This window comes from Beauveria bassiana, assembly GCF_000280675.1.
Source record: "Beauveria bassiana ARSEF 2860 unplaced genomic scaffold BBA_S00018, whole genome shotgun sequence".
In the NCBI taxonomy this organism is placed as follows: Eukaryota; Fungi; Ascomycota; class Sordariomycetes; order Hypocreales; family Cordycipitaceae; genus Beauveria; species Beauveria bassiana.
In genome coordinates, this window is record NW_007930853.1 from 190,325 (window position 1) to 210,986 (window position 20,662).

The window sequence follows — 20,662 nt, forward strand, 5'->3', positions numbered from 1 at the left end:
GAAAACTCCAATACTGTGCTGATTCCCCTTCTGTACGAAAACAATATACCAAATGTTTCTCAAAGTGCAAATTACAAAGCCTCATGAAAACGAGCCATGAAAACACCGGTACTTATATGCATCAATACGCCCCATTCGTCATCTCATTGAGGATGTCCCTCGTAATTAGCTTATCCTTGAGCAGTGCTCTCTCGCCAATGCGCGCCGTCCTGGGCGATGGTCGCCGGTTCTCTTTTCCAGGCGCCGCCGTCTGTGGTTTCTTGGGCCCAATAGTTTTCTTCTTGTGGCTTTGTGGCGACAGAGCTTGCGTACCACCAACGCTCGTCGCCTGCGTGCCGGACTCATCAAAATAGTGGCTGTCGAGAGCGTCGGCAGGCAGATCGTAGATCCAGTCGCGCTGCTCCATCAGTGCAACGAAGCGACTCAGCATATTGTCCTTGCTGTTGACGTTGCTGCCGCTGAGTGTACTCTTGCTTCCAATCACAAGGAGTTTGGTCTTTGCACGGGTGAAAGCAACATTGATTCGCCTCCAGTCACGTAGCAAATCGCCGATATTGCATGCATCGTTGCTGCGCACCAAGCTGAGCACAATGACCTCTTTATCTCGGCCTTGGAAGCGATCGGTCGTGTGCATCTCCACGCCGGGGTAGCCTTTCAACTTGTCCTTTAAGAGGGACAATTGCGATCGGTAGTGCGTCATGACTCCGATCTCGCTCGCGGGAACGCCCACAGTCAAGAAACTCTCAACCAACTGGGAGACGATGCGAATCTCTGCCGAGTTGACGATACGTTTTCCATGTGCCTCTTCACGGACAATGGGTTGGATAGTATCAGTGTTGACGAAGCGAACGCGGGATTCGCTTTCCAGAAGATCGTACAGCCAGCATTGTGACGGCGCGGGACCTTTGCAAATTGACCGAGGTGTTCCAGGAAGAAGCACGGTCGAAGCATTATGGTGTCGTTGTGTGAGGGCCCTCATATTTGGCACATGCAGCTTCTTCTTGCGCAGCTGTTCCGTTCCACAAACAAGCTTGCCATCGTAGATCAATGTGTTGCTCAGCGTCATAATGTCTTCGCACATTCGGTATTGGTGTGCTAGGTTTACGACAGAATCGGGATGGCTGTCCGAGAGCAATTTGAATAAGCTCACGTCGAGACCACCTTGGCGCGCTGTTTCATTCTTGACGACAGGCGGAAGCTGGTTGTGGTCCCCAACAAGTACAAATGTCTTGGCCATGCGAATTGGTCCTGCGCAAATGGGAAGAGTAATTTGAGAAGCTTCGTCGACGATGCAGTAATCGAACGCGCGCTCCTGAAAAACGGGATGATTGATGCCTAGGCAGGTCGTGGCCACGACTGGCGTACCATGCCAAGCTTCCTCAATCTCCTCAAATGTCTTCATTGGGTGACCTGCGAGAGTTGCAAATTCTTGCACGTCGGGGTGAACCTTGGCTGGTGCTCCCAGGCGCAGAATTTTCATCTTGTCGGATTTGAGCTTCAACAAGATGTTATCCACAGCAGTGTGGGTGTGTGATGTAAGAAGTACGGTTTTGCCCTGTGAAGTGAGGGCTCGAATAATGTGCGCAATTGTCGTGGTCTTTCCTGTTCCTGGCATACCCAAGACCAACGCATAGTCTTGGGCACTCATTACCTTTTCAATCGCTCTCTTCTGGTCGACGTTCAAGCTGTCTTGTTCGGAGATGGTGTACTGTGTCGGCACGTACTTGAATCGAGGGGCTTCGAGGTCAACAATGAGCTCTCGAATGCGTCTTGATTCGGGAAATTGATTGCTCATCATCTGTACAATGTTGTTTCTCACAGTAGCCATGCCATTGCTGAATTCGTCTTGATCAAGGCGATATCGGATTGGCGCTTCTTTGATTCGGCCTTGGCTCTGCTCGGGAGAGGCGCCTTCGGGAGCAACTTCCATTATGCTGGCAAATACCTGGTTCTCAAGCTCGTCAAAGCCAGGCTGGCGAATCCGACTGTTGTGGAGTCTTCTGTCAACAGCGACGCTGATTCTCTGTTTGCGCGCCGCCGTGACGTAGCCAATTGCCAAGGCAAAATGGCCCTCTTCATCAGAAACCACAATCGGCTCGCCGACACCAATCTGGGATTCCAAAAACGAGAATCCAGGTTCAGGCTTTCGCTTGATAAACGTGTAATGAAAACGATTGATACGGGGCATGTCAGAGTCGACGGAAGCAGAACCCTCCTCGATAATGACGTCGGCAAAGCATCGTGACTTCTTCTGTCGCTCATTGCTAGTCATTGTCCATAATTCCCGTTTCGTCTTTTGACCTTCCTTTTCCTCCACGGTGAGTAGATTCTCCCACTTGACAAAAAACTCTTGGTGGCGTGGGGTGAGATGCTTCACAAGCTCATCGAATTTTTCGTCCATTCCGCTGGAATCACCGTCACCGTTATCTGCCAGGCGATGATATATAAAGCAGGCCGGCTTGGCGTAGCACCGTCCGCACATGTGCTTGCTCTTTAGCATTGGTGGTAGCTGAACACTCCGCTCGCGAATGTAACAGGCGAGCTGGTTTCGCTGCATAATCATGTGGCGAAGTTCATGTCGGACGGCGGGGATACGCATCGTTTTTGACGTCTCCATGTAGTAGAGAACACCATAGGCAATGTCGATATCATAACGATCCGAAAGAAGCAAGGTGTATAGCGCGGTCTGTGCCATGTGACTGCTGCTCGCATTGCGACCTGTCTTGACCTCGAATGGAACTGTCAATGTTCGCGATTGCTCGCCATCCGTCATTTTCACTTCGACAGTTGCGTCAATGTTGCCTTTGAGGCCATACATGGGCGACCAGACGTGCTCCTCGACATCGAGTAGTTTAGTGACAGCCATGGTGGCCTTTTTGCCGTTTCGATCCTCCACAACTGCATCATTCTACAATGTGTTAGCATTAGAAATCGATCGGTAGCAGCATACATACGTTGGGTTGCGGAGACACAAATGACTTGGCCCAGTAGCTTAATTCCATCATCTTGGACTGCAGGTGTTCGCGGGCGCTAGGCAGCCCGACCTTGATGGTGTAGAGCTCTTCAATGTGCTTCTCCGAGATCTTGTCAATCAACTGCGCGAGGAAAGGAAGATCCCATCGATTCGCGAGTAGAGCATCTTGAAAGATTTCATGGAGCATTGTTCCGTATACCAAGGGCGCTGATGCCTCGGAAGTGGCTTTGACCCGGTCTTGTAAAACGGCACGACGCATGCAGCCAAACGAGTCGGCGACCACTGTAGCGGAGACAAGCTGGTCGGGGTGAAGAATGAGCAGGTTTTGTGCGTCGTCCACAATGCACTGCCCTTTGAGAGAAAACTTGCCAATCACATGTACATAAGACTTTGTGTGAGCAGGCGTGTCGTACCACGCGCCTCGGAGATGAACTTGGCGTGTGATTTTGGAGTTGTCGGCCATGATTAAAAGTATCTATCAGTGTTAGCCGCAAACTTTAGCAGCAAGAGATGGCACGACTATGAGTACACTTACTTTTTCAGGCCGAACAGCATTATACTGGTCGATATATTCACCGTCCAGTACGTTTGTGATGAGATATCGCTGAATAGTCTTGTCCTTGTTGGCACGCTACTCTTTCACTTAGTGACAAGGATGAAGACGACAAAGGGCTGTACTTACGCCCGCGCCAGCTTTGGCCTGTTGAATAGATAGTGTCGCTGCTAGCTCAACAGCCTCAAAATCTATATCTTCCGCAAAGTCATCATCGAACTCGTCATCAAGATGGTCAAGAGCCGCTGTGGAGTTCTGTTGTAAAGCCTCGCTCTTGGTCTTGTCAGTTGAGACTAGTCTCTGTGATAACTGAATCAACTCTTCATTGTCAAACAGGTCATCGTCCATGTCGTCGAAATCGTCCGATATTTGTTTCTCTGGGACAATTACAGCTGACTTTTGCATTCTGGGTGTTGTGGGAGTTTCCTGGGTCGCGGGGGCCGTGGCTGTAGTCAATTCGAGCTCGATGAGCGCATCATCGTCGAATTCATCATCGCCATAGTCGGAGGAATTGCCAGAATCCCCTGTGCCCTTTGCTTTGCAATCGACGTAAGCGGAAGATGTCGCTACAGGGACTTGCTTCTTCCTTTTCGGTGAGGGCGACTCAATGGGTTGGCGGACATGATCGGGGCTACCTTGTTGCATACTGCTCGTAACTGTACTCAAGAGTGCAGAAACAAGGGATGATTTGGAAGCCGATTCGAGGTCGCGTTGGCCCATGCCGAGTTGGCTTCCTGATTTGGACTTTTCGAGCTTCCTGCGCTTTGGCCAATTGAGCCCGCAACTGGTAGCACGCCGCAAGTGGATGTTTACTGGCTGCGAGACTGCTTGCTTGTTTGGCTGTGGAGAAGAAGAGACCATGAGTTGTGCGAGGGCTGGGTGGGCAATGGGAGTCTCTTGGCTGACAGGGCTGGTGAGGGAGAATCTGTCCCAGAGGTCCAGCGTCGGGTCGGGGTGCGGGGAGCGCAAGGCTTTCGTCAGCCTCTGGATGTTGACAGCAGGGGCTTTCGGCTTTTCGGCAGATGGAGACGAAATCGGAGACGAGCTTCTGGCACGTTTCTTGCCCTTGCGGCTGAGCATTGGCGACAAACCGGAGCCATAGTTACTGGTTTGCTTGTTGTCCCACAAAATCCGGTCATTGGGAGATGCGTCCTTGTCAGATTCGCTGACATTCGCCAGGGGCTCCAAATCGCGCCAATTCAATCTCGTGACGGGTGTGGCTAGGCCGCTGAGGTCAGGCTTGGATTGCGGCTGGTCGGCATCGTGGTGAGGTTGTGGAGATTGGCCGTCGGCCTGGGCTTCGTAACGAAATTTGTTGAGTTTTGTTTTTGTTACCTCGGATGCAGGAATCGGTGGTGGAGGCTTCGGAGTGTGGTATCCGTTTGGGTGGCTATGTGATCTTTGCCATGTTGACCGGTTATGCTGCTGAGCGTGACGTTAGAGAGCGTGGACGTGACTGGCAGAGGGACCAGACCAGACTTGCCTTTGCTATTCCTCGACTATCGGAGTAGGATTTTTGAAGCGGCATGATCAATTTGAGTCATGACCATGCGGTAGAGGAGAAGAGCAACAGATGTTAAGCTGGTGTATGGATAGATGTCATGGCAAGAATAGATTGGCAGAAGCATCTGGAGTAGAGAAACAAAGTAGGTGTATGTACCTAGGTACCTAGTATTTAGGACGCGTAAAAAGGCGACCTGCACCGCGACTAGCCTAGCAACCACGACGCGCACCCCACATGAGCAACATGCCAACATGGGGTAAGTCACGATGAAGTGAATTATTGATTGATACATGGTTGAAAATGAAAGGTTCAGCACATTTAAAGTACCTTTTTCAAATTATTTTTACCAAGCGTGAAGCTTCTGCAAGATGAAAGTCAATGCAAAGACTCTTGCACTCAATACTGGCAGATTCCCATGTAACTAATCCCTGAATCAATCAGGTGTCGTTTTCTATTTGGCACAATGTCTCTTTTCATTAACAACAACATTTCACGAGTACATAATGGAAAATCTTCCTAAAACGCTATTTTTTCCCTCCTTTTTTCCCTTTTTTCTTCGGGGGTTTTCCCTTTTTCCCTTTTTTTTTATTTAATTTTTAATTTTATTTATTTTTTGATTCAAGGTCGCCCCCTCGCCCTTTGGCCCGTCTACACGCGTCTCCAATTGGTATGACGTTGGACAATATGTTGTGCTACGGTGGCAACTGGAGAAGAAGAAAAAAAATATGATTTTGTGATACCAAGTACTCACTGCAATCCGTATACCTCTTTGCAAGGCGGGAAAACCACATAGCCATGTAGGGGCAGTCTTTCCACTGCCCTCGATTCCGCCTACGGTGAGACGTTCCGTTTAAGCCATTGCTCGCCACGAAACATCATCATCATCTCCGACATTGTCAAGTTGGCCTTAAAAAAAAATCGAGCAGGGCGACGAAATCGCAAAACATGTGCAAAGGGTGTCGTCGGAAAGCACTAGACGCTATCAAGGCGGCGGGCCTTTCCAACTTTTTTTCACGACACGAGGACTTGCGCCCCAACGCACTCGGGTCATTTCTCTCCCCCGGTACTTGGCCTCTATCTGGCGAGATCAAGTATATCCAAGCGCAGCCAGAGTCATCCTTTTACAATCGTGCGCATGAGTAAGCTGGGGGCCCGCCCGCACCACTGCCTACAACTTGGCCGGCGCTGGTGGGAAACTGGCTACGACTCGCCCCCCTCCGGCAAGGGAACAAGGAAGAGACGGCGCGACAGCTTGGTCCATGCTGGACTGCCTCGTTGCCGGGTGCACGAGAAAAGCTATCGAGACCTCATGTGACTGAGGATTGGTCGTAAAGCTGAGTAATGAGGGTGGCGAAGAATAGAGGGTGAACGGGTCAGGTAAAGAATGCAATGTCAAGACGACAAGATTGTCAAGCCTTTGATCCATCATGGCTTGAGAACCATCAAGGTTTCGCGGCGCAAAAGTCCCATCCATTGAAGAATGCGCCGCACTCTCTACCCCGCCATATATGGTGTCGAATATGAATGGAATATATGCTTCGTCCGCTTACCGCCTTTGCAAAATGTAGTCACATTCATGCGGGCCCGCTCGCAGACTTCACGCATGGCCTCACACACACACAGTACGCAGTCGACGGTCAGGTATTCAGAGCTGTTGCGATTCTGCAATTGTAGGGGTCCTGGTACAAAACTAGGAGGTTCTTTCTGGGCATCGGGAACCCGGTTCTTCATCTATGGCTGCAGCCCCATTTTCCGCTACGCCGATAGTTGAATTGTTGAGCTGAGAGCCTAATACGCCGTAAAAACAAAAAAGACATGAAAGTGGATTTTATCTGCTTACGTCGAGGCCGTTTGACATGCCTGGGCGTGGGTTCTTGTGCAAAAGTCACGGGGCACCTTTTAGTATAACGACTTTCTCCATGTCATGGAGAAGATCAGGGCCTGCTTCGGAGGATTCATAGACTGTCACTGACTCATTGGGGGCCCTGCATGCAGACAAATATCGACATGTAAGTAGTAGGAAGCAAAAGTCGGGAATATCAGGCTCTGGTCTGTAGCGTGGAGCCAACTATTGCTACAAAAGGTGAGGCCGGGTTGATCCCACGTTCATCCGTCCTGTTTCAATATTCAACTACTATAATGATTCCTTTAATGCAAGTTTTTGCGTTGGACATTGGCGCCTCATGTAACTGACGTGGCTCTCACCCGCATGCACACCAAATCCTTTGAGCCTCGTGACACCAACCGGCAACATCCTACTACAGACACAAGGCTCACGTCAGAGCACATCATTGGCATCACAGCCCATTGGAAGCAATGTATTCATGTATTCCCAAGCTTTTCTGTTATTCATGTGGCCGGGAAAGACTTCCTCAAGAGCCTTATCAGTTGTCACTACTAGGCTGCATAGATGCAGCTGCGCCACCCCATGCCAGTCCCTCGATAGCGTCGCCATTTTTCAACGGGCGACCACGAGGGCGTATGTAAATTTGTGATTTGTGCGGCTCGAGTTCTTCAGGCTCGGCATCTCCGTGATATTCAGTCTGTTGCAAATTCCGCGGACAAGTTGGCGCCGTCGTAACATTGAGCTGTATTGGCCGCAGGCAATGCAGAGTATGTACGTGTACGGAGCCTCAACGCACGCCAAATGAGGTTTGGTAAATCGACCGGTAGATTGGGCCCCAGAGGCGCTCATGGAGAGTAGCGTGGCAATATTCCATTGAACAAAAGATGTACATAGAGCACGTTGCGGCATATAATTGTGCACGGCTCAGAGCCTTTCTTGGTAGTATCAGTCATTGGTAGACTTTGGTAGACTAGAGTATGCCTGGTGGACGACCCGGATGCTCTATAAGAGCTGACAGAGCAGATGATCTTGAAAACTATAAGTTTCTGTATATTCTCCGAATTACGCTACACTCATGACATCTATGGTCTCCTGTCAAGCAGCCCACCATGTACAATCTCTCACTCGTTGGCCCCGGTTGGTGTGTCGTCGAGCGCCAGACGTTCTGGAAGCTGCAGAGCACATCGTTACTCCCGCTTAATGTCATTGAAAGCCCTCTCAATACCAGTTTTGTCCTTGCCATTACAGCATTGCTGACTCTACCTCTGATCCTCGCTGCTCGCAAGCTGCTTACTGCGCGATGCCACCTGCGAGACTTTCCCGGCCCCTTCTGGGCAGCATACACTCGCCTCTGGCTCTGCAAGACGCTTGCTTCCGGCAACTCGGCGCAAATCTTTGTCAATATCAATCATACGCACGGATCCATTGCTCGTGTCGGGCCAAACCACCTTGTCACCAGCGACCCAGACTTGACGCGACAGATCCTCGCTGTCGGGACTACATGGCGACGCGCACCGTCGTATGACGCATTGCGCATCGATCCGCGCGTGTCCAACATTGTATCTGAGCGGGACCCGCGCGTGCACAATGCCATGCGGCGCCGCATGGCGCCTGGCTACGCAGGCAAAGACATACAGGGTCTCGAGCATGCCGTTGACGAGCGGATCGGCGCGTTTATATCCCGTATAGAGGAGCAATGGGTATCAAATGCAAGAATGACAAAGTTCTTTGACATTGCAAAGAGAATTCAATTCTTCACCCTAGACACAATCGCGCATCTCTGCTTCGGGAAGCCACTGGGCTTCGTTGAGTCCGATCTGGATAAACACAACTTTATTGCAACCCTAGAAGAGCAATTACCATTTCTACAGTATTTTCTGGTTATACTGACACTGAACACGGTGTTGAGATGGATTGCTGCGGTGCCTTGGGTAAAAAGGCTCGTCGTGCCCTCCTCGGTAGACAAGAGCGGCATCGGTACCATTATGAGGGCAAGTGCGCCTCACTCCTCGCGAAAAAAGTACTTTACTGATAATCGCATAGATATCTCGAAAGGTTATTGACGATCGATTAAATGAGAGCGAGAAGCCTCAGTCTGACATGTTGGGCTCATTTCTAAAGCACGGACTTGGTCCTGACGAAGCCGAGATGGAGATGTCCATTACACTGTACGAGCATACACGCATTCCCCTGCCCTTTTGATGAATTCTTCATTATAAAGAGATGTTATACCAGTTCTGAGTCGAGTATACTAAGTATGATAGTATCGCCGGCTCCGACACCACAGCCACGGCTCTTCGTGCGATATTGCTCTCAATCATTTCAACGCCGACGGTTTATCAGCGCCTGATCAATGAGATTGACGCTGCCGAAGCTAAAGGACACTTATCCCATCCCGTTAGAAACTGCGAAGCCCAGAAGCTGCCATACTTGCAGGCCGTCATTCGTGAGGGTCTCCGTCGGTTCCCGCCCGTTACCCAGCTCCGTGAGAGAGAAGCGCCACCCGAAGGTCTTCAGCTGCCCGACGGCCGTCACATCCCCGGCGGCACCTTTGTCGGTCTCAATGCATGGGGCACGCAGTTGAACCCCGTCTTTGGTGCCGACGCCCATGTGTTTCGGCCCGAGCGATGGCTTCCGGAGAGCTATGATGATGATGATGATGATGATGGGGGTCAGCGTCTGGCGGCCATGTCCAAGGTGCACGAGCTCATCTTTGGTCATGGCATGACACGATGTCTCGGCATTTCCATTGCCATGATGAATATCAACAAGATGTTGGTAGAGGTAAGCTTTGTCCCAGCTGTGTAATGAAATCACAACTAGCTTTGTCGTGAGTCTTTTGAACGTGACTGACCAAGAGCAGCTATTCCGGAGGTACGATATACAGTCCATAAACAGCCAGAAACCGTGGACGAGTACATGTTATGGAATTTTTCTCCAAAAAGACTTTTATGTGAGAATCACTCGTAGGACTTCAGAGTGTATGCATTTTCAGAATATAAACTGAGTGCATAGAATGATACATTTTTGAACAGCTGCCGTTTCTCATTCCTTGGCAACAGATTATGTCATGTATATACATACAGAAGACCCATTACTCAAAGTATAAGCCAGTGTCGATACTGCCCCATCTGGCTGCATACATATCCTTGATGGGATTGTCCCTATTGCACCATATTCCCGTGCCCGTCTGTGGAAACAAAGCCTCGGAACCCTGAATATATGTCGAGTTCAAAAGTCCAAACAACGGCCGCGCCACCATCTTGTCGCGTGTGTCGTCGAGTCGGGCCGAGACAACACCAGCGCCCCTCTTGCGCGTCTCCTTGATCAACCGAATCAGCAGCTGCACCGCGCAATCTGCCCCCAGAGTCCACGAACCCGACTTGAGATAGCCAATCGAGATGACGGCGTTGGGCAAGTCCTGAATCATGGCGGCGTTCCACATGAATTTGGAGGGCGCGTCAAAGGGAGCGCCGTCAATGGTAAACTGGATGCCGCCGGCAAAAAGGAGTTGGAGACCAGTAGCCGTCACAATGACGTCGGCGGGCAGTTGTCTTCCCGAAGTCAGCTGAATCGAGTCTGCCGTCACTGTCTGAATCGTGTCCGTCACGACGGCGGCCTTGGCCGAGCGGATCGCGGCAAAGATGTCGCCGTCGGGGACGACGCACAGTCGCTGGTCCCAAGGTTTATACCGCGGCGCAAAGTGCGGATCCCACGCATACCCCTCGGGCAGCAACCTGACAGCCTGTTTGCGCAGATGGCGCGCGACAGCCGCCGGGCAGTACGCGCACCACACCGTCACCAAATAGGTAAAGAGGATGTGGACTACCCTGTTGATCTTGTGCACGACGGTACCTGGCAGGGTGGCAAAGAGGAATTCGCGGACCTTGCTGCGGTTGGCGAGAGGGAGCATATAAGTCGGGCTGCGCTGCAGCATCGTCACGCGCTTGACCTTGTCAGCGACCGAGGGCACAATGGTGACTGCGGTGGCGCCGCTGCCAATGATGACCATTTCCTTGCCGCGGTAGTCGTAGTCTTCTGGCCAAAACTGCGGGTGAATGACTTTTCCTGCAAAGTTTTCCAGACCGGGAATGGTTGTCTGACGCGGCTGCTCGTAGTCGTAATATCCCGTCCCCACGAACAGAAACCGGCCGCTGTATACGACGGGCGGCCCTGCTGACGTTTGGCCCGGCTCTTGCACCGAGAGCTTCCACGTTTGCTCCTGGGAGAACCAGTCGGCCGAGAGGACCTTGTGGTGGTAGCGGATATACTTGTCGATGCCGGTCCTCTTGGCGGCGTCAATCATGTATTGCTTAATGTCGCCGCCGTGGGCAAGCAGCTCGGTCCGGTACCACGGACTCCAGGCGAAGCCAAAGCTGAAAATGTCAGAGTCGGAGCGGATGCCCGGGTAGCGAAAAAGGTCCCATGTCCCGCCGATGGAAGCGCGGGCTTCCAGGACGACGAGGCGACAGCCGGGCATCTGGCTCTGGAGGCGATAGGCGGCGTTGATGCCAGACACGCCGGCACCAATGATGATAACATCATATTTATCCGTGTCCGAGTGCACATCCATGATGCAGGGAAAATTGCCTTTTTTAAAAAAAGACTGGTAGGCGAGGAAGAAATTGGGCGTGTACTGTGGTCTAATATAGTACAGCGAAGCATGTATATATATCTACGAAAGTATATAGCCGTTGAGCATACTCCGCTCCGGCTAAGCGGTATGTTGGGAACAACATCATGCCAGACTTGTGCAATTGTATGCATGTAGCGTCAGATCTTTCTCAAGGATATAACCAATCTACATACAACAAGCCAGACTACTCCGCATTGGAGCATTTGGGACGGCCCCGGACAAGTGGGATTATTAGTCCATCCGTTGGTGAGTTATAACCTGGGTGGGTTTGTATTGATCGGGCGCTTGGAACGGCGGGGGGTGCTGGGCTCTGGATACAAGGTATAATAACGGGACTCGGTCAATTTTCTCTTTTCAGCCGCTTTTCTACAAACAGGCAGACATGGCAATGCAATTAAGCCAATGTGACTGAGAATTGCGGCTGCAGTGGGCGGTTTTGCAAGTCCCGAGGCATAAACTCTGCTGGCTGAGCGGCGGCCGGCTGTAACTACACTTGCCGTGCACTTTTGAGCTATGGCCACAGACGGCTTAATAAAAGAAAAAGTGCCTACCTAAGTGAATAAATAAATAGTGCTCCATGGGTACTCCATGGGTACTTTGAATGGGGATGCTCCGCAAGGTACACCCACTGTATGGGCTGTTTTGTTGAGCACTATTCAATAAAGTCCAACATGTCGATATGATGTATAGCGATAAACTCGGCCAATTGGACATTATAATCTCGAGCATAAATACAAGGCAAAAAAATCCAGTGGTTTTGCATTTCTGGTAAAACCGCTGTGAAAGGATTGTGGGACTGAAAAGAAAAAGAAGAAGAAAAAAAAAAAAGGCCAAGAGTGGCGGGACTTTGCTAATATTAGGCCAAACTTGGTCATCTTGGAGCTTCAGCTCTCAGAACCCCGACCTCCTCCTAATAATAAACGAGAAAAATAAACTTGACCTTCAACTCAAGGATTCTTGGCTCCCACTAACTATAGTGAAACAATTCTTCAATCTTGTTTTTCCGAAGCCCTTTCGAAAAGTGCAAACTGCCTTGGCCAGCTTCCGGGTTCCGAGATAACCGCTCTCCACTTTCCTAGAAGCTATGTAGCTCTGCCAAAACACCTTGCCCCTTCTCCACTACGTCACCATCCATCATCATCATCCCACTCCCTTTGCTTCCTCCATCATCCGATCGACCGGTTCAGCTGCTTCCAAAAACATTTTCCGGCATCCCGAACCACTCGCCGCCTGATGGACGGCTCAAACAGCAACAATCGAAGTAATGGCGGCGGCGGCGGCGACGCCAGCAACGCCCCGACTCAGCAGCAGCCGCCGCTGCGCACCCCTCCTCCTCACCCCGGCGACAGCAGCCGCGCCGTCCGCGCCGAGCTCGAAGCGCAGCGCCGCGCCAACATTGAGAAGCAGCGCCACTACTGGCCGCTCGTCCAGCAGCAAATCGAGCGCGTCTTTGGCGACACCCAGCCAGCATGGTACGCGCGCTTGCGGCTCTTCACGCCCGCCATGTACGCGGCCGTGGCGGCCAACCGCGTGCTCGGCTTAAGCATGCAAAGGGACCGGCTGCTGAGCGACGCCGAAGCGCGCGCCCTGACGGAGCACGCGGCCCGGAGCTCCGACCGCATAGCGCTCATGGACTGGTCCCTCACGGGCGTCGCGGCGTACTTTACGTGGCGCGGGCGCCGCACGCTGCGTTTTCCCCTGTGGACGCCGCAGCTGGTGGTGCCGCCGCCGCCGGGAGCGTACCTGCGCATGGCCATGTGGCACGGGGCGAGGTACGTGGCGTACTCGGCGGCGCTGACCGTGACGGTCAAGACGCCGCTGATGGCGTTGAACCTCATGCGCGAGGCGAGACAGATACGGGCGGACGAGAGGCTGCGCGGGCTGCGGGACGACGGGCAGGACAGCGCGGCGGGCGGCGAATGGGGCAAGGCTGGCGCGGCCTGGGAAAGCGAGAGCTCGGCATACAGCGTGTCGCCTGGGAGAGAGGACGCACAGCAGCAGCAGCGGCAGCGGCAGCGGCAGCGGCAATCGATACAGGAGGCGGCGCAGTCTGGCTGGGACACATCCAGGCAGACGGAGCAGTCCCCGCCGCTGCAGCAGCAGCAGCCACGGCAGTACGGACAAATCCCACAGTCACAAGGCAGCGCTGGCTGGGGCAGCAGCTACGGCCAGTCACCATCTCCATCCTCCTCCAGCGCCGGCTGGGACAGTGACGACTTTGACGACGCCTCGCCCGTCGCCGCATCCGCCCAGCTCAGCTCTCGCTCTGGCAACAGCGCCTCCTCCGGTTCCACCTGGGAGCGTCTGCGTCAGCAAGCACGGGCCGATCCCCAGCAGCGACAGCAGCAGCCACAACAAGTACAACCGCAAGTACAACAGCAGCATTGGGGCGATGCGGGCGATGGCGCGGACCGCGCAGCCCAGGAAAAGGCGCAGAGGGACTTTGACAGGCTCGTGGAACGGGACCGTCAGGGCAGAAGTAGTCGCTAAGTCGCTGGGCCTGGGGGGAGGGGGGAGAGGCGCGCCGTGTCTTGATAACCATTAAAGAAACAACAAGTGTATAATAAGATTTTCAAATTATTTCCGGGATAAGCAATGCATACGAGGTTCCATTTGTTCAACGGCAAGGCACGAAACAGCAAGACGGAAAAGTATGCATGGTAAATACTATTGTCCTGAAATGTGCTATCAAAAAAAAAAAAAAACTACAAGGTAAACAAATCGAGAAAATCATACAGACATCAAGCTCGCCACTCCTAATAAGAAGCCATCTTCTTCTCGGGCTGTGCAAGAGGCACTTCTCCAATATCCTGCTCCGTGGCTGGCGACTCATGCGCGGCGTCGTGGTAGCGGGTTTCCGAGACAGATTTCTCCTGAGCCTCCGAGGACGGTAGCTTGGCGCTCGCAATGTCCTGGCTCGCTTCGTCGACGGCCTGGATGGCCGGCTTGGTGGCAGACTGCTCCAGATCCCCCGGTGAGCTGTTCTGGGCGGCCGGCGTAGGCTCCGCGGGGTTGGTCTGGGCGGTAACGTCGACATCACCAGCAGGGGCAGGCGCGGTACTGGTCACATCGTGACTGGGTTCATACAGTACCAAAGGTTCAGGTTCATTGCTGATTGCCTTGGTCAGTGGGCTGCTGGCCTCTTTGCTGGACTCGTGGCTGATTGTCTTGGCCAAGTTCTCGGCAGGCTCTGTGCCTGTTTTTCTGGGTTCCTCGGAGGCCTCGCGAGACTCCTCACTAACAACGAGCCTGTCTTCTGGATCAATACTCCAGATAGTCTGTGGCTGGAAAACGGACAAGACGGAAGCAGGTGACTCCTTTGCAGGCGATGCCGCCTTTGCCGGGGCTCTGCGCTGAGGACCTCGCGCGCGACCTTTTCTGGCATCAGACAGAGGCGCCTTTTCCTTCTCCACAACCTCTTCTTCTTGTGCCGGTTCGTCCTTCTTCATGGCCTGGGGTCCGAGTTGGAGACGTTTATTCAAATCGCTCATGAAGCCTGCCTGCAACGCCGCGATTTTGCCACCGACCGGACGGCTGGGCACCGGTGGCTTGGGCGGCTTGACAGTCTCTCCATCCTTTGAGTCGCCTGAGAGCTTCTTGACAGGGCGGGAAGGTATTTGAGGCTTGGGTTTTTCTGAGACTGGTGGCGGCTGCTTGGTGGCATCATCACCAGGAGCTTGCGTAGGCTTGGGTCGGCTGGGAATTGCAGGCGGAGCTCGCGACTCCTCAGCAGCCTTCTTGATGGGACGCACAGGGATCTTTGGTTTGTTGTCCTCCGGCTCTCCTTCGTCTTCTATAGCCGACTCGGACAAGGTCGTTTCCTGGATGTGGCTCTCTGGCGCATCCTCCCAGACGTCTTTGCTTGGAAAGCGCTTGGCGCCAGAGGGCTTGGACACAGCGAGATGGGATTGATGATCAATCCACTTTGGCTTCGCATCAGCAGACAGTGGCAAAAAGTTGTTAGAGCGTCCGTTGGCCTCTTTTTCAGCCAGCTCCTCTTGGTACTGCGCAAAAGCTTGCGCGGGAGTGATGGATCTGTTTTCGGAAAAGGACGCTTTGGATCTGGGGCGATGGTTTTGTTCTTCAACGTCTGGTGTTGAAACTTCGGTAGAATGATGCGCACTATTTGGCGCGTCCTCCCAGATATCTTTACTGGGGAAGTGGCGGCTCGCCTTCTTCTCAGTTGCTAATTGTTTCCTTTCTTCCTCCTTCTTTTCTCCGTCGAAAAGTGGCTCATACTCTTCGACATCATCAAGCGGTGTTGAATTGAAGCCACGCTCAGGCTGTTCATCAAGAGCAATGGCAGGATGCCGAATAGAAGGCCTGTTTGGCTCGTCGGCATCGTAAGAGCGCGAACGATCAAATCCAGGACGTATGGCGGGATGCTGGGCCGTTACGTCGAGATCAGCATCGACTGCGTCATCAGCCAGAATGGGGGCATGATAGTCCTCTGTCTCTGGGTTCTCGGTGCCATACGAGTAGTGCTCGGGATGTTTCGAATCGTCAACGTGGATGGCGTGATGCACAGACGACTTTTCATCCGCGGCCTTGGACAGCGGACCATCTTCTGGAAAATAGCTGCTTCCTTTCTCAGCCTTCGAAGAGTCTTGTGGAGTAGAAGCTCGACGTGCGTATTGGTCACTAGCATGGTAGCCGACATCTTCGGTAGGTGTAGAGGCAGCTTCATTATAGAGCCCTTGATGATCTTGTTAGTTTGCGAGAGGTCGTAGTGAAGTGTTGTGGCGCTTACCAGATGTGGGCCGACGCCTGGCAGTATCACGAACCATACGGTTGAGATCATTACTGCTCATTGCATAGTCGCTCTGACGATGGTCATGAATTTGATGCTTCTTGTGCTTGCCAACGAGTTCGGGATGCTTTTCATAGTAAGCCTTTTCCAGCTTATCCTGGGGATCAACACCGTGGCCGTGTAAGCCGTAACTTCCAGGAGGCAGATTACGAGCCGAGTGCTTACGGCTGTGATGCCGCTTGCCCTCCTCAGGAGCTGGCGAAGGAGCTTGAACGTCGCCCAGATGACTGTTCATGGGCACACGCTGTCCAATCTTGGGAATACCATGCTCGTCATCGGTATGGTTGCCGTGGTCACTGTGCGTGGAGAGGGTAGAGCTGGGACGACGATTCTTGGAGTCGCGAGAAGGCGTGCGATCTCTTCTCTGGGTAAACTGTCCGAGACCGAGAGAGGCAGCCTTTTCTGAGTCGGTCCTCGTGACGGCCATGATCTGCTGCTTGGCGCTGTCGGGGGGCAGGGAAGGTTTAGGAGCGTGCAGCTTGAGGTTGTCACCAACGGTTCGGGTCTGGTGCGCAGAGCCAAGTTGGGCCTCGTGTGGTTTATCTAAGGCTCCATATTCGAGGCCTTCCTCACCAAGCGAGGGCAGGGACACGCTGGCAGGGCGATTGATGGGCTCGTTTAGAGTACTTGATTGGTCGTGGCTAGACGATGAGCTGGTCGGGCGCTGACCCTTGAGCTGTACGCCACCGTGCAAAGGCGACTGGGCAAAGCGGTCGCTACTCGAGAGCACAGACTTCTCGTTACTCTTCTTAATAGGTCGAGTAGGGATCTTGGGCGCTTCGGCTGCTTGCTGGGATTCCGTGCTAGGGCTCTTGGAGGGCCGCGCAGGCACAACGGGAGGTGATGAAGCGCTCATGTTTTATTGTTTTCTGCTCAGTATTACTAGATCGAGGATCGAATGCGGGGGCGCTGTCGATGAGGTAATGTGCTAGGTCTGCGTTGACTCGTTAGCGAGCGAGGCCGGTTCAAAGCTGGCAATAGCAGCGTCGTGTAGCTGTCGGCAGTGAAAGAGGACGTGTGGCCGAAATTGCACAGCGAGCACAGTTGACGATGCCCGAATCCGCAGATTCTTCGGGTATTCTAACAATTGAGACAAAAACAGCGCACCCAGAGATGCGGTAGACGTGGCGTTCAAAGGGCCGAGGATGACGATGAAGCTTGCATTGCGTCAGAGCCGACTTACCGAAACCAGGAGCCTTGGGCGTGGCGGGATATCTCGCGTGTCTTGTCGGGGAAGTATTGCAGCCTCCTATACAGTAAAAGAGAGGGTGATGGGAATAGAAAAGCGACTGTTAGGGGATGAGACGATAGGAAACGGCTTGGAGGCCTGGGAGGAGGCGCTTGGCGTCTTTAGACTGGCAATAGAATGTTGGGTTATCATTAGAGGGGCGGCGATTGGAGGGAGACGAGGCAGTGGGGGGATCTGTACCTTGGAAGTTGGTATCAGCCTATCAAGAGAGACTACAGACATCAGGACTACCTATTTACTAGTATCATTGCGTGCCTAGCCCGCATGCCCGTCAACCCGTTAACCGTGCCTAGGCGTGCTAGGCTAGGTTGGTCAGGGGGTCAGTTATCGATAAATACCCACATAGGTACCCCAGTTTACACAGCACCAAGGTCCAGCATCAAAATCCAGCATCAAGGTTCAGCACATCCTGATTCTCTCAATTGCTTAGCTACAATTGTCATCCATCGCAAGCAATGGCCACTCATAACTACTTCATCGACGTCCTGGAGCATTCGAGCAGCAGAACCTGGTCTTGGGCGAGGTCGAATCGGCGCGTCACGGCGCACAGAGAACCTTGCAAAATATCTCAATTCGCCGTCTGCACTTTTCATATTTCTTGACCGATGCGTGATGTTATCGTGAGTTTGCGTCAGCCTGGAGCAGCATTTTACAATGGAAGCTCTTCACTAGCGCCGTAGACTGGAATGTAAATCGCATCTCCTGCAGCAACCTCGAGTTCCCGTCCTTGATGGCCTTGTGCGCCTTGAAACCCCAAAGATCGTGACTTTCTCGCCCGCATGCCCAACCTTGGGATTGAAGACAACACCCGGTTCTCGCCCCTGTCCGATTCAGGCCGCGATCATCAAGAGCTTGTGTCGCGAGTCTTATCCGTCGAGGCAAATACCAAATTGGACGATTTGTTCAACTGGAAGAATTATTCAAGTCGGTGTACGGACGTCCACTAGAGACTGTCGAAGCGCACGAGGGCTACTATTTCGAGCACCATATCTGAGCTTGCAAGTACGGCCAATTTTCTTCTTTTGAAAGATATTAATCAACAGCGTCAATCGAATTGCCAGCACTGATGGCATTTATCAATCAACGGCGTCTTTGATAGCGCCTTTGACAACGGCCGTGGTACTTGGGATAGATGGTCTGTTACTGTCCATGGCGGGCTTCTATAGCAGATTCCGTTTGGCATTAAACCGGTCAGTTCGAAATCCCCGAGTCCCTCGGAGCGCACCCAAATGGGATCTACAGGCACGCGAGGTCGGCAAAGCACGGCGACAGCCCGGAAGGCTGTCTCCTTGGCATCTTACAGCTTCCGAATTCTCCACAGTACACCAATCAGCATGTGTGCGATCTGACAACTTAACCGCCCATTCGAAACCACACGATACTATTACATTGAGGGCTTACCGGCAACTGCAGCAAAATTTTGGCAGTTCCGCGGGGGTTGCAGTAGCACCTTGTATGCACACCCTACACTTCTTCATATGCTTCTACAACAGTTCGCTCGTCAGTTTTTTACGAATTGACAGCTTGTCGGAGCAAGCCTTCGGTCCTTGGCGTAAGATTGTTGATCCACCAGGCGGCCGCGATCACAATCGCAGCTGCTTATTCGTGGAATTTCTCGGCCAACTTGATGACTAGATTGCTGGACTAGCACGATGCGGGAGCGGCCAAGTCCAAGACAGCGTGGACGGGTAGGCAACGAATGCGACCTATCTTATTTCGTCGGGTCATGGCTTGATGAGTGGCATGGCCTGCTTTGGGTTCTGGCCATGTGTAATTGCATGACTATAAAGCTCTGATCGCATCCTTTGACTTGACATCTCTCTCTGCTTTCACCAGCAGATAATCAACTTTGTCACAATTCTACAGCCTCTGCATAATGGCTTCTCTTCGCTCTACTCTTCTCCTGTCCCTGGCGGCGCTTGCGACAGCCCGCGACGTACCGTCCAACGTCCGCGACTTTTACAACAGCCTAAAGAGCAAGGGCCAGTGCAGCAACAAGCTCAAGTCTGGCTTCCACAGCATCGACGGCGACAATGGCTGTAAGTTGCACCATGTGCAAATCCGGCTGTGATGTTTCAAACTGTCCAGCATGTTCAGACTGACACCCGATGCTCTTTTCAAACACAGCATTCTCGTACTGCGGTGACCACCTTGACGACTACCGCGTCCTGTACCTCCAGGGCAAGAACGGCAACTTTGTCAACATGGACATTGACTGCGACGGCATCCAGCATGGCCCCGCCGACGACGGCCGCTGCGGTAGCTCCGACGACACCCAGTCCGTCACCTCGTTCCAGAGCATCGTCCAGGGCTACGGTACCGGCCAAAAGGACCTCGATGCCTTTATCCACCCCTACGTGGTCTTTGGCAACGAGGGCTCCCGAAGCGGCTACCCCAACTTCAACCCGCAAGACTACGGCATTGAGCCGCTGTCCGTCATGGCCGTCGTCTGCAACAACAAGCTGGTAAGGAAACACGACCTCCCCTCCCCCCCCCCCCCCTCGCCCAACGTTTTTCACGAAACTAACAAACATGCATCCATAGATTTACGGCATCTGGGGTGACACCAACGGTGATGACGGCTCTCAGGCCATGGTCGGCGAGGCCTCCATTTCTCTGGCCACCGCCTGCTACGGCAAGTCCGTCAATGGCAACAGCGGCCACGACGACAACGACGTGCTCTTTATTGCCTTTCCCGGCTCCGACGCCGTGCCCGGCAAAAACGGCGCCAAGTGGCACGCCAGCAGCTACAGCCAGTTTGAGAGCAGCATCACCGGCCTCGGCGACAAGCTCATCCAGCGCATCGGCGGCGGCGGCGGTGGCGGCAACCCTCCGACCGGCGGCGACTGCTCATGGCAGGGCCATTGTGAAGGTTTGTACAGAGATGATGACTTGGACTGAATTGTACACTGACAATGTCCTCTTTCTTTTTTACAGGCGCTCGCTGCAAGAACGAAAACGACTGTTCTGACGACCTTGTTTGCAAGTCTGGCAAGTGTGCCCGTGGTTAATTTTCTGACGCCGACGAGAATTTCAAACACCTTTATGGAAGTGTTCGGGACCGTTCTGTGGCGGGCTTATAAAGAATCC

The 20,662-nt window shown here is 52.9% G+C and overlaps 6 protein-coding genes across 6 annotated transcripts; 3 read left to right on the forward strand and 3 right to left on the reverse strand.

Annotated features, from left to right (window-relative positions):
- Positions 1-121: 121 nt before the first annotated feature.
- On the reverse strand, positions 122-5,055 carry BBA_06265 (DNA replication factor Dna2; the record flags this gene model as incomplete). Its single annotated transcript, XM_008601362.1, has 5 exons — positions 122-2,908; positions 2,955-3,449; positions 3,510-3,605; positions 3,657-4,917; positions 4,985-5,055. 5 exons carry the CDS (start codon positions 5,053-5,055, stop codon positions 122-124), a joined length of 4,710 nt encoding a protein of 1,569 aa, XP_008599584.1.
- Positions 5,056-7,986: 2,931 nt separating this feature from the next.
- Positions 7,987-9,685, forward strand: BBA_06266 (Cytochrome P450 CYP570H1; the record flags this gene model as incomplete). Its single annotated transcript, XM_008601363.1, has 3 exons — positions 7,987-8,808; positions 8,921-9,045; positions 9,142-9,685. The coding sequence occupies 3 exons, from the start codon at positions 7,987-7,989 to the stop codon at positions 9,683-9,685; spliced, it is 1,491 nt and encodes a 496-aa protein (XP_008599585.1).
- Positions 9,686-9,971: 286 nt separating this feature from the next.
- On the reverse strand, positions 9,972-11,450 carry BBA_06267 (flavin-binding monooxygenase, putative; the record flags this gene model as incomplete). Its single annotated transcript, XM_008601364.1, has 1 exon — positions 9,972-11,450. The coding sequence occupies one exon, from the start codon at positions 11,448-11,450 to the stop codon at positions 9,972-9,974; it is 1,479 nt and encodes a 492-aa protein (XP_008599586.1).
- Positions 11,451-12,746: 1,296 nt separating this feature from the next.
- BBA_06268 (uncharacterized protein) lies at positions 12,747-14,003 on the forward strand (the record flags this gene model as incomplete). The annotated part of the gene is made up of 1 exon (XM_008601365.1): positions 12,747-14,003. One exon carries the CDS (start codon positions 12,747-12,749, stop codon positions 14,001-14,003), a length of 1,257 nt encoding a protein of 418 aa, XP_008599587.1.
- A 266-nt stretch (positions 14,004-14,269) lies between these two features.
- BBA_06269 (uncharacterized protein) lies at positions 14,270-17,179 on the reverse strand (the record flags this gene model as incomplete). Its single annotated transcript, XM_008601366.1, has 2 exons — positions 14,270-16,209; positions 16,264-17,179. The coding sequence occupies 2 exons, from the start codon at positions 17,177-17,179 to the stop codon at positions 14,270-14,272; spliced, it is 2,856 nt and encodes a 951-aa protein (XP_008599588.1).
- A 2,269-nt stretch (positions 17,180-19,448) lies between these two features.
- Positions 19,449-20,583, forward strand: BBA_06270 (chitosanase precursor; the record flags this gene model as incomplete). The annotated part of the gene is made up of 4 exons (XM_008601367.1): positions 19,449-19,611; positions 19,700-20,037; positions 20,117-20,444; positions 20,510-20,583. 4 exons carry the CDS (start codon positions 19,449-19,451, stop codon positions 20,581-20,583), a joined length of 903 nt encoding a protein of 300 aa, XP_008599589.1.
- Positions 20,584-20,662: the final 79 nt, after the last annotated feature.